At 46.3% G+C, this 13,600-nt stretch overlaps 1 protein-coding gene across 1 annotated transcript in view; it reads left to right on the top strand.

The window, feature by feature from the left end:
- The first annotated feature begins 753 nt into the window (after positions 1 to 753).
- RASEF (RAS and EF-hand domain containing) overlaps positions 754 to 13,600 on the top strand; it is an 81,504-nt gene continuing 68,657 nt past the window's right edge. Inside the window, exon 1 of the mRNA XM_047754717.1 lies at positions 754 to 1,477. Within this exon, the coding sequence (XP_047610673.1) occupies positions 1,047 to 1,477 (431 nt within the window). The 5' untranslated portion in view covers positions 754 to 1,046. The remainder of the gene's footprint in view (positions 1,478 to 13,600) is intronic.

The following is a 13,600-nucleotide window of genomic DNA, read 5'->3' on the forward strand; positions in this document are numbered from 1 at the left end:
AAGGTAACATGGGGTCCTGCTGTACAGCACAGGGAACTGTGTGTGATTGGGTCACTTTCCTGTACAACAGAAATCGAAGAATCGCTATAAATCAACTATAATGTAATTTTTTTTAAAAAGGTAACATACATCTGCATATATAGTTCCCCTAAGATGAAAGGGGAAAAAAGCTACCTCCTTGTTTAAATATTGCTGCCTGTCAAGGATTTTGGTTATTAATTTTTCCTCAGGTTGAGACAAGAACTGAGAAAATTTATTCGGATTTGAGGATCTGAAAGAGCTATGCGATTCCTAATGCGCATTAACCTGTTGGACAGCCATGCATTAAAGAAAGCCAGGAAAATCAGGAAGTGGAATTTTCCGGTAAATCTCGTGCTTTGGTTTGTGAAAATAACTTGTACACACAGAAGTTCACCAATTTTCCGGAATCAGAAAAGAATAAAATACACAGAACGTGGAATCCTACCCCTGCCTTCCTTTCCACTTTCTGTAAAGTTACCGCCCCACGCTCACGCCCGCTCTCACTTTGCCGGAGCAAACTGTTTACACCGAAGAGCCTGGCAACGTTCCTGCCTCACCCCCAGTTCCAGCTGGGTCCTCCAACTCCAGAAGCCCCAGGCCCAGGCTCCAGAGCCCTACTGTGAAAGCCCAAGGCTCCCGGAGGCGTGGGAACCGGAGCGGGGCGCTCCTCCTCCCAGGCTGGGCGGAGCCGGGCCCCGCCGAACAAGTGCTTGCGGCCGCACAGGGCGCTCAGACGCGGCGGGCGCTGCTGCGTGGGGCGCGGGCCCAGGTGCAGGCTCTCACGGCTCTGGGGCTCTGGCAGAGCCTGGCCGGGTCCGCACGGAGCCACGTCGCAGCGCGCCGTCCCGACCCACTCCAGGCGCCCAGCCCCGCCGGGACGTTCCCGCCAGTGGCCCGACTCGCCTAACTCGCCGCGGCTCCCAGCGGCAGCAGGTGGCCCCGGCCTCGCCCCCGTCGCCTCAGCCGGGGCGGACCGCTTGCCCCATCGCTCCCCGGAGCCCTCGCGGTCGCCCCCGCCAGGCGGGATGGAGGCGGACGGGGAACTGGAGGAGCTGGCCCGGCTGCGCTCCGTCTTTGCTGCTTGCGACGCGAACCGCTCCGGCCGTCTGGAGCGCGAGGAGTTCAGCGCGCTGTGCGCGGAGCTGCGTGTGCAGCCGGCCGACGCCGAGGCCGTGTTCCAGCGGCTCGACGCCGACCGCGACGGCGCCATCACCTTCCAGGAGTTCGCCCGCGGCTTCCGTGGGGCCCGCCGCGGGGGATGGCGCCGGGGCCGGGGGCTGAGGGAGCCCGCGTCCACCGCAGCCCGGGCAGGGTTCGACCCCGGGGACAGCGAGGAGGACGAGGGCGACGAGGACACGGCGGCGGCTGTCGCCGCCCCCTGGGACCCGGCGAGCCTGGGCCAGGCTTGGCAGGACTTCCAGACGCGACTCGGGGACGAAGCCAAGTTCATCCCCAGGTGAGTGTGTGGTGGGGAGGGCGGGAGGTGGTGGTGGTGTTGGTGGTGTTGCCTGTCCTCCCTGGCGTGCTACCATCTCTCCCTCTTGCACTGCGGAGTGTGCAGACCCACTGGTGTCTCTCTTGACCCCACCCGCGATGCTTTTCTCCATTCACCGACTCTAAGTTGTCCAAGACGAGATCCCCTTAGAGCTAGGAAAAGTGAAGGCTTTCAGAGTCAGAATTTGGGGAGAGATTTTCGCTTGCTCGTTTCTGAGCCCTGCAAAGGGCACTTCGTTAGCTGCACAGGCCAGAGTGACATCGGCAGCGTCGGGACACGTGTTTAGGAGGGCTCCCGAACCTTAAAGACTTGATTACATCATCCCCCTCCTCCCGACCTCCAGGCTGCCGGGTGACTCGGGCCCCTAGCCAATTTGGCGTTCTCGATAGTGGCTTTTCTATTTGTTGTTTTCCTGCTATTTAGAAAACAAGACGTTGTGCACTTATATTGTTGCACAGAAATAGTCACTGATGCCAACTCTGTGCATTTTACAGATTCATTCGTTTGATTTTGAGAATAACCTTGGGAAGATAGACTTTCTCATCTCTGATTGATGGAAAAATTTAGGCTGAAAGACGTTAAAGAACTTGCCTAGTTGCTAAAAGAACAGCGTTTGATCCCAGATGTTGTGAACTGAAAAACGCACTTTTTACGTACCACAGATAAAAGCATACAATATACTCTCTGCTCTTATGACTCTGACAGAAATAACAACAGTATCAAGTTACTTATGTCTCAGGCAAAAAGAGGATGTCTGCAGGTTCAGAGCATGGAGGGGAAAATCCTCAGGTTTTACTAAGATTAATTCTCATCTAGCTCTGCCTGGAGTCATGGCATGTCTTGAACTATTTTCACTTCTTCCTCAGGCACTACAAACAGGTTAATACTATAAAATGTTTTTCTGCTCTCTGGACTTTCATTGACATTTTATGGATTCCTGGCTGTCATTATTAGGAAGATCTGAAAGGCATCATTTGGTTGGCAGTTCACATATATGTGATGTTGTTGCGGAAACCGCAAAAACTGTGGCAACGGAAGGAGGCAAACAGCACTCGGAGATATGGAAAAGCAAGGTTTATTCAGCACCGGTGCGGGCTCAGAGGAGTCACCTCCAGAGTCTGAGCACCAGGTCTCAGAAAGGGAAATAGCCCTGGAAGGCAGCAGTGGCCTGGCTCACTCATTCACAGCTGAGACCTGCAGGGCTGGGAGTTCTTACTTCCTCCTCCACCTGTCTCTCCTTCTAGTTTGGAAAGTTTAGGGAATACTGGGCATGGAAAGTGACTCATTGCTGTATAAGAGAGATTGTGTAGAGAAAGAGGGTGTGATACCCAGCTTGAAAAAGTAGTGTCTCCGCCAGGGAAGTAGAAAAATTTAAACTTCGCTCTGAGCCAGGTTTGCTCTAAGATGAATCATCTTTCATCTGTAACTTGGTTTGGGTCCAGCTAATTAAAGAAGGTAACAATATCAAGAATAAGGAAAGGTGAGCCCACATCGTATTTTATACATACACTCACACTGAACTACTTGTCAGATTTGTCAAAGTTTCAGAAGCAAATATGTGACATTTAACCTTTAAATGGTCAAAATGAGCTTCTTGGTATGAAAAAGAATATCCACGTATATCTGTAACTGAATCACGTTGCAGAAATTAACACAGTACAATCAACCATACTTCAGTAAAGAATTTTAAATGACCTTCTTAGGAGCAGCATACAAAGTAGGACTTAATATTACTGGTGATATTATTATCAGAATGCCTTTACAACTCTTCAGAATTATTCGGTTTAATGGCACTTGTGTCACCTGGTAGACTTGCGTCCTAAGCTCCACCCCGTCTTCTGTGAGATTAACAAGTACAATATTTGTCTTCCTGTACTTGTTCAGGTGGAAAAGAACTAAACTGAATTGCTTCATCTGATTGTTACCATGGCAGCTATTAACTGTTTGGGTAAATTGGGTTGCTGCAATTCCACTTCCTCATACACCTGTTCACCTTCCCTTCCTCCCATTCAGATGTGATAAATATCTTTTGTTGTTGACAATGCCGTTGCCATTATTTCAGCCAGATTAATCCTGCAAACATTACTGAGTGCCTGCTTCATGTCAGACACTGTCTTAGATAGTGTCATAGTTTTCTGGAGACAGGGAGAAGGAGGAGATACAGTTCGTGTCCTCAGGAAGTTCACAGTGTGGGCGAAACATGTCTCAAAAATTTCCTCAAAGAACATGTAAAGGCAGAGGAGGGGTTTTTTGGTTTTTGTTTTTGGGGTTTTTGTTGGTTTGTTGTTGTTGTTGTTGTTGTTGTTGCTTTTACTTTTTAGGGCTGCATCTACAGCATATGGAAGTTCCCAGCTAGGAGTCCAGTCAGAGCTGCAACTGTCAGCTTATGCCACAGATATAGTTCCTGCTTGTGGGCAGTCTGATGGGCTATGTCCATAGTACATGGAGTTTCCTGCAAATAACCCTCCTGGGAAGTTCCCGTTGTGGCTCAGCAGTAACAAACCTGACTAATATCCATGAGGATGCAGGTTCAATCCCTGGACTCACTCAGTGGGTTAAGGATCTGGTGTTGCCATGAGCTATGGTGTAGGTCGAAGACGCAGCTTGGATCTGAACATTGCTGTGGCTGTGGTGTAGCTGCAGCTCTGATTCAATCCTTAGCCCAGGAACTTCCATATGCTGTAGGTGTGGCCCTAAAAATTTTTTAAAAAATTAAGCAGATTTGGATTAAATTCCTCAGTCATCAAGAGAAAATAATAATTGCATTGTGAAAGAATGAAAATAGTCTCTGGGATGTGTGTTAACACATTCTTAAGCTGGTTTCTCTTAGAAGACTGAGAAGTCCTTTCCTTAAAGGCTGGGGAAGAGCCATGTGACGTTACCGTGAGCTGGGCAGGTGTCAATGGTCCAGAGAGTCAGGATGGACCTTCACCATTTCCTAGTAAGCTGGAGCTAGGTCAGCCAGCAGGTGAAACCAAAATGGGCAAGGCAATGTACATACGTAAGAGCATTCTGGAAGGAGGATTGTATCCGACCCAGAAAAATCCATGAAGTGGGGAGAGAATGCCTGGGGAGAGACAGAGCAGACTTAGCATCATGGCCTGGCCAGTTTCTGGTGCCAGGGGAATTATCCTGGTGAAGGGAAGTTTATATCCAGTAGGTGCTCAATAAATGTGCTCAGTGAATACTTGCTGAATGACTCTAATAGGCCTGTGTTCTTTGATTCCTCTCTGCATATACTGAGTATGCAGTTAGTTCATGCTATGTGCATTCTCTTCCTCTCTTTGGTTGGTTCCCTACCTATACTCTCAAGTTCCTGATGAGAGCTGGTGTGTTTGGAAGTTGGCAAGGAGAGAAGGATAAGGGGGTGTGTGTGTGTGTGTACGCACACATGCATTGAGCATTTGACCAAGGCCGGGTGGTAGGAATTTATCCCTCTCTTCTAATCAGAGCCGAGACTTTCAGAGTGTCCTCACTTCCATTTGTAGTGATGTTGTTTATTTTTGTTTGTTTTTTGTCTTTTTAGGGCCGCTCCTGCAGCATATGGAGGTTCCCAGGCTGGGGTCAAATCGGAGCTGTAGCTGCCGGCCTACACCACAGCCACAGCAACACAGGATCCAAGCCGTGTCTGCAGCCTACACCACAGCTCATGGCAACGCCAGATCCTTAACCCACTGAGCAAGGCAGGGATTGGATGTGCATCCTCATGGATGCTAGTCAGATTCGTTTCCACTGAGCCACGACGGGAACTCCCATTTGTAGTGATGTTGAGGGTTGTTTGTGGTCAGATTCACTTTGCTAAATTAACTTAGAATCCCACATTCTCTCAAACATAAGCACGAGGGTCCACTTGGCACCGGAGCCACAATGGAGCTGTGAATGGGCACTGGTTTTGGCCAGATCAGGGACAGACCCAGGGTGGGTGCCCCTGTGATTGGTGACCTGCCAGACAGGGCTGGGGTGGGATTCGTTCAGGCACCCAAACCAGACCTCTGTGGTCAGCTTTTCATGTGGTTTGTGCCCTTTCTACACGCATTGTTGAAGAGGAGTCTTTTGTTGAAGAATTGAGAAACGAAAAAATTTGAGAAGAATCAAAACTACCCACATAGGAACTGTGTGTGAGTTGTTAAAATGGTTTACTTCAGCGTGTCCATCTAACAATAGAGATGATGATAAAGATGGAGAGGAAAAGCAGGAGTTGAACATGAGGAGTTCCTGTTGTAGCTCAGCCGGTTAAGAACCCAACATTGTCTCTATGAGGATGCAGGTTTGATCCCTGGCCTCAGTGGGTTAAGGATTCAGCCATAAGCTGCAGCTTAAGTTGCAGATGCAGCTCAGATCTGGTGGTGCAGCCTTAAAAAGAAAAGAAAAAAAAAGTTGAAAACCAATGCTGCTTAACTAGGACTTTTTTTTTTTTTTTTTTGGCTGCATCGCGGACATATGGAAGTTCCTGGGCCAGGAATTGAATCTGAGCTGCAGCTGCGACCTATGCCACAGCTGCAGCAACGCCAGATCCTTAGCCCACTGTGCCACAACAAAAACTCCATTGGACTTTAAAGCAAAACAGAACAAAACATAGCTATAAGTAGGCAGAGGCATAGTTTCAGCACTGGTCAGGGTTTCTTTTCTATTTCCCTTGCTTGGGTTCCACTTGAGGGCTTTTCCCTCTGACCTCTTTTTGTAATAGTGCAGTTGCTGCATAAGCCCACTGCACCTGGGTGATATGGTACTTGGCAAGATGGGAAAGGCGGAGGAGAGATTGATGCCCCGTGGGAGAGAGAAACCCAGAGAGAAGGCTAGAGACACAGAGTGAGAGGGAGGTGGGGGAGCAGAGGCAGAAGACCAACAGACACTGAGTAACTGATTAGGTAGTGCCTCAGCTTCTGTCTCTTCCCACTTAATGAGTTTATAGCTCTGCACCAGCTTGGGATTCGAGAGTTCAATTGGCTTTTCTCTGATCTATGTTCTTGGGTATCTTCCAAATGTGAGCATCTGGGTGCTTTGGACTGTGCTTGTAGTGTTTGAAGATAAATATATATATATATATATATATATATGCACATATATATATTTCACTCCTATGTCCAGTACTATCTGGTGCTCATCCAAGGAGCTAAAGATTTGTTCCACCCTTGAGACAAGGTGGTGGGTTGGACCTCAGTCCTGAGAGACGTTTGAGGTGGTTTTTGTTGTTGTTGTTTTTTGACTGTGTGAGATGCTTACCTGTGGCACTGGCTTTGGGGCCTATCAGTGTGCTAGCCACAGGCTTTCCAAAGATTCTCTGCCTTCTCTACATTCAGAACTGGAGATACAGGTGTAAGCACATGTGGATAGATAGATAGATGTATCTTTATTTTCTAACTGTCACTGGTCTGTTGCTTTTTGTTTTTTCTCTTCAGTATATCCTCTGTCACAGTTACATGTGTCACTCCCCTCCTCCTGAGCAGGAGAAACCTGTCTGGTAAAACCACAGCTCTACCCTGAACCTTCCAAACCTGCTCCTGGGTCAGGCAGGAGTCTGTGTGACTTACTTTTTATGAGCGCTCCTTGCTGGTGGTGGCCCCTTCTCGTTCTGCTGTTTGCATTTCATCTCAAGGGAGTAATTTCTTTTTGGCCTTCTGGCTCCAGAAGGGTATTCTGGCTTTCCTGTCTCTGGAGGACTGTCAGTTTTGGCCACACGGACAGTGGCCCACTCTGACCCTCAGATCTCACTGATGGGTCTGAGCTTTGCTGTCAGGTGTTGACGAGGGATTCTGCCTTTCTTGGCTGGGCAAGGGAAAGACACCTTCAAATGGGATGTCATTGGAAGATGACCCTCAAAGAACCACAGACTCTTCTCCAACCTGTCTTTGAACCTGAAGTCTTCATTTACTCCTCTCCCAAACCATTGTTCACATTCACAGTCATACGCTTCTATCACTTTGAGTATGTAAAACTCGCTTCTTGATTTCTTCCCAGGTTGCATGATTTTATTTCATTTGTAAAATGGAAGTAGCTGGATCTAATCTGCCTTGAATGGAAGCTTGCAGGCTGACAGCAGAGAAGAGAGCCTTTAAGCTGATGGGGCTGGTTAGGATTCAAATGCCTCCTTTTTTTCTCCTAAGAGGGTATATGCAACATATGTTTCTTGCTTCATGTTTCTTAATTTCTTGCTTCCTGTGTAGCTTGTTAAAGCTTAGGTAGCCCCTGACAGCGGTACGTCATTGGAAAGAGAACATGGGAAGAGGTTATTTATCATGGGTATTTGGGCTGCTCCTATCTGACTCTGCTAGTCTCATATCACATTGTAAAATGGACAATAAACACTGTTTCCCAGGGGAAAGTTGTTGTAATGATGGAGTGACATGTATGATTTCTTTGAAGTTAGTTCCTCCAGAAAAGTTTCACTGCCATATAGCACTGGGAACTCTATCTAGTCACTAGTGATGGAACATGATGGAGGATAATGTGAGAAAAAGAATGTCTATATGTGTGTGTAACTGGGTCACTTTGCTGTACAGTAGAAAATTGTCAGAACACTGGAAACCCGCTATAATGGAAAAAATAAAAATCATTTAAAAAAAATAAATTTCCCATAAAACATTAAAAAAGGAAAAGTTTCCTTGCTGCAACTGGTCAGTATTTCAGGTCTTCCAAATTAGGATTGCTGTTGTCAGAGTAATTATAAAAAGAGAAAAGTGAATTTTAATTTTTAAGGCCTTGGTCCATGTGTCTTATAAAAACAAGATATATAGATGCAGTAGCTCAAACCTGTTTCCTTGATTCTTTGTCTGATTCCCTCAGTGTTCATGTGCCTGTCAGTGTCCCAGGCATTAGAGAGATTTTATAGACCTGACCTTGACCTTCAAGGAGCTTATTGTCTCACCTTTTTAAATACTGAGGAATTTCTGACACTTGAAGGACTTAAGATGCAGTGTATTAAGTGGAAAAATAGTGCCAGGCACACTTCTGGACTATGGACATTTCAAGTCAAGGATGTTTCTCAAATCATGGGCCATTTGGGTCTTTTTTTTTTTTTTTTTCCATCTTTTTGCTATTTCTTGGGCCGCTCCCGCGGCGAATGGAGGTTCCCAGGCTAGGGGTCGAATCAGAGCTGTAGCCTCCGGCCTACGCCAGAACCACAGCAACGCGGGATCCGAGCCTCGTCTGCAACCTACACCACAGCTCACGGCAACGCCGGATCCTTAACCCACTGAGCAAGGGCAGGGACCGAACCCGCAACCTCATGGTTCCTAGTCGGATTCATTAACCACTGCACCATGACGGGAACTCCCCATTTGGGTCTTTACATGCATGATGGGAGTCTTAAAAGACTAAACATTTTTTAGGAATTCCCATCATGGCTCAGTGGTTAACCAGTCCGACTAGAAACCATGAGGTTGCGGGTTCAATCCCTGGCCTTGCTCAGTGGGTTGGGGATCCGGCATTGCCATGAGCTGTGGTGTAGGTTGCAGACGCAACTTGGATGCCACATTGCTGTGGCTGCAGTGTAGGCTGGCGGCTACAGCTCCGATTCAACCCCTAGCCTGGGAACCTCCATATGCCATGGGAGCAGCCCTGGGAAAGACCAAAAAAAAAAAAAAGACTAAACATTTTTTATTTCATTTTATGTTACCATTATATGATAATCTAGAACCAATTGATTTGAGCACATTTGCAGTCACCCGGATGACTCTGACATGACACATTTGGCTACACCCTTTCAGAGCTGCCTCTGTGTTTCAGATTCTGTGGCATCCTGCAGCCCTGCGTTCCTAGTCATGGGCTGAAAGGAAGGCACAGTGGTGGGTTTTGGGTAATGATGCATCTGTGTAAACTAAAAGTTACTGACAACAGAGAAGGTTGGATTGTCTGTTCTCAACAGAAAAGTAATCAGGGAATGGGCTTTTGATCCTGTGCGTGTAGCTCAAAAGCAGGTCACGCAAGCTGCCAGGACAACACTGACCTTGGCTGTGAGGATGGAGCTGCAGTAGAAGGGCATACCTCATCCGATTCAGCGAATGCTGCTAACTCTCATTCCACTGATTTTGCAAATGTGTCTGGGTCCCCTAAATATTTGGGAGCTATAAGCATAAGGAGTTTATACCTGGTTTGTTTGTTCACAGTTAAGTAACATGATAGCAGCACTACTTAGGTCAGCTGTGGAATCCATAGGAGATATTTTCTTTAATCAGGTCTACATGTTAATCAAGTATGAGAAATACTGTTCTCAAAGGACTCGAAATCCTCAGGAACTATATAGGACTGGAAACATTAGTTCCTCCATTTTTCATTGCTCATCGAGCTGGTCCACCATTTAAAGTGAGGGCCTGCCACTGTGGAAAAAGTTCTTTGTAAATTGCTCCCGTCTTAAGGATCATCTCTATAATTTGCCCAGAGAAGAAGCTCTTTTTGACTTTTTTCCTGTCATTCCTTCCTTCCTTCATTTAACAAACTTTATATATATAGATATATATATATATAGATATATATATATCTCCTAGGGCTGCACTAGGAACTGGGTGCTTTAAATTCATATCCAGTCAAAAATAAAAGTGTCTTGGCCAGTTGCTCTCTCTCCAGAGGTGATGCCTTGGTGAGCACAAGGTGGATGGTTTGGGTCCAGCTCTTATGGGGGTCAGAAATCAGGTAGACCAACTAAATTTAGGGAGTTTTATTCCTCTTGCCCATAGAGCACTTATCTCCATTTATCTTGTGTGGTGGTGTTACAGTTCCAGCAAGAGAGGCTCTAGGCCCTGGTCAAGTGATTTCCAGGGTCCCTTCTCCTTCCATCCCGTGGGCTGTGACTGATAGAATGGAGGGGGTCTCACAGACTCTGGGGCCAGGCAGCTTACACTGACCCCGTGGAGTGGAGGTGGGACCCAGTACCCACTTCAGCTTCATCTGCTGGGGTGACTGGTGCTGCCAGGCAGGATGTAGGTCTAGTGTTTCCAACATTGCCAACTTTCACAGGGTGGTGGAAAATGCAGATTTTTAAGTAGGAATTTCCAATTTTTTGTATTCTGTGAAGGTCAAAGCTCAGAGGTGGGGAAGATACTGTTTCTAGTTGGCAACCCCTGTTTCCTACCTGAGAAGGTACTCTGGTAAATTCAAGTGTCAGGTGTGATCTTGCTTTGAAAATCCATGTTGCTACAAGCATGTGGTTCCATATTGCACCCCAATTTAGAACCTTAATCATGCTACTTCTTACCCTTCCAAGTTTGGGGGATTGTATTTTGACTCAAAGATCATCTACTTTTACTCTCTTCATGGCTCTTGGATGTTCTTGTACTTTCCTGAGTTACCCGGGTCAGGTTCAACAGATGTTGCTGTATAATATTTTCTCCCTCCAGGTTATGCTGCCCTGATGGGTGCGAGACTTTAGGGGAGGAGGGCAGAGCTCTGAAAGCACTGAGATGTTCAGAACACCTTTTCCCCTGATGTCTTTCTTTCTGCTCCTTTGAAACTTTGTCTGTCACTGTTTTAAGACATGAAAAAAAAAATCAATTGAAGTGGAATGATTTCTGATTAAAAATAATGGAAAGTAGTGATGAGAGGTCATGTTTTCTGGTACTGCAGTGATATTTCCTTTCATTATTGGACTATTTTGTCCTTTGGTCAAAATTTTGCCAGGTTGGAAAGATGCTCAACATTCCTAATCATCAGAGAAATGCAGATCAGAACCACAGTGGACCATCACCTCATGCCTGTTGAGAAGGCCGTTATCAAAAACACAGAAAGGAATAAGTGCTAGTGAGAATGTGGAGAGACTGAGACCCTCAAACATTTTTGGTGGGAATGTAAAATGGTGCAGCTACTATAGAGGACAGTATGGAGGCTCCTAAAAAAAACTAAAAATAGAATTAACCTATGATCCAGCAATCCACTTCTGCATGTATATCTACAAGAATTGACATCAGGCTCTTGAAGAGATATCAGCACTCCCATAATCATTGCAGCCCTATTCACAGTAGCCAAGAGGTGGCAACAGCTTAAATGTCCATTAAGATGAATGCATAAAGAAAATGTGGGAGCTCCCGTCGTGGCTCAGCAAATCTGACTAGTATCCATGAGGACGTGGGTTCGATCCCTGGCCTTACTCAGTGGGTTAAGGATCTGGCGTTGCTGTGAGCTGCAGTGTAGGTCACAGACATGGCTCGGATCCCGTGTTGCTGTGGCTGTAGTGAAGGCAGGTAGCTGTAGCTCCATTTGGACTCCTAGCCCGGGAACTTCATATGTGGCAAGTGCGGCCCTAAAAATCTCCCCCCAAAAAAATGTGGTATATGCATACAGTGGAATATTGCTCAGCTATACAAAATAAGGAATTTCTGCAGTCTGTGACAACATGGATGGACCTTGAGAATGCTATGCTAAGTGAAATAAGCCAGTCACAAAAAGAAAAATAATGTATAACTCCATTTATGTGAAGTATCCAAAGTAACCAACTCTTAAAAAGTAGAAGGGTGGTTACCAGGGGCTGGGGGGTTGGGAAATGAAGAGTCACTATTCAGTGAGTTACAGAGTTTCAGTCTTTGAACACGAAAAAGCTCTAGGGATCTGCTGCTTAATGATAGGTGTGTCAGCAACAATATGGTACACTGTATATTGTACGCTTAAAAGTTTGTGAAAAACATACATTTCATGTTCTATGGTTCTTATCCACAAGAAGAGCAAACATGGAAGTATGACATTTCTTTTTTACAGAGATAAGCAATTTGGAGAGCCACAAAAGCACTTTTTGGATCTGTCCCAAATACAGGCTCCGTCAAGGGTTGCCCCTTAAATGTACTCACGCCTGACATTTTTAGGTGGCCAAGCAGAAACACGTGAAATCATGACATGCTGAGAGCTTTCTCCCACCACACACAAAAAGCAAGGCCAACCATGCTTTTCAATTTATATATATTTATATATATTTATTTATATAGATACATATATTTCTTTTTTTTTTTTTTTTTTGGCCATGCCTGCAGCATGCAGGAGTTCCCAGGCCAGGGATCTAACCCAAGCTATCGCAGTGACAATGTCAGATCCTTCACCCACTAGGCCATCAGGGGAAGCCCCAATTTTAATTTTTTAGGGGGACATTTTATGGGAATGTTTAGCCATGATGCTCCTTTGTGATGATTTACAAATATACCTTTATGGGGCATGCTCAATGGGCCATTTTATTATAATGGTATCCATGACTTAGAGTGTTTTGTTTTGCTTTGTTTTTAAGGGTCGCAAGTGCAGTATATGGAATTTCCCAGGCTAGGGGTTTAATCAGAGCTACAGCTACTGGCCTATGCCACAACCACGGCCACACCAGATCCAAGCCGCATCCATGACCTGTGCCACACCAGATCTTTAGCCCACTGAGCGAGGCCAGGGATCAAACCTGCAACCTCATAGTTACTAGTTGAGTTCATTTCCACTGAGCCATGACAGGAAGTCCTAGAGGGGTGTTTTTTGTTTGTTTTTTGCTATTTGGGGCTGCACCCTCGGTGTATGGAGGTCCCCAGGCTAGGAGTCGAATTGGAGCTGTAGCCACCGCCCTACACCACAGCCACAGCAGTGCCAGGTCCAAGCCACGTCTTCGACCTATACCACCGCTCACAGAAACACGGGATCCTTAACCCACTGAGCAAGGCCAGGGATTGAACCCACAACCTCATGGTTCCTAGTCAGATTCGTTTCCACTGACCTACACTGGGAACTCCTTTTTTTTTTTTTTTAATGTCTGGATAGACAACAGAAAGGTGCAAATGTGTTATTCATCCTGAAATCTGAATGCAGTGGGAGCCTCCCCTGCTGCGAGCTGCCTGTGGCTTCCTGGTCCAGAAGGGGAGGCACAGGGTGGGGGGGTTGTAACAACATGTGCTGGCTTATTGCCCATCTTCTCAGGCATGGTGGCTGCACAGTTTCAACCCCTGGTGTGACACAGTCACCTCGTAATTCTTGCTCCTGTAGAACAGAATTATCGTCTGCTCTGGCTAAGGTGGAAGGATTCCTGAGGAGTCAACCGACATTTGCTTGGAAAATGCTGTCTTAGGACATTCACATGTCATGTTTTCTGACAGACATGCTGTAAACTAGTCTTAGTGTTTGCCATGCCAATACTTT

This window comes from Phacochoerus africanus, chromosome 12 (assembly GCF_016906955.1).
Source record: "Phacochoerus africanus isolate WHEZ1 chromosome 12, ROS_Pafr_v1, whole genome shotgun sequence".
Lineage (NCBI taxonomy): Eukaryota > Metazoa > Chordata > Mammalia > Artiodactyla > Suidae > Phacochoerus > Phacochoerus africanus.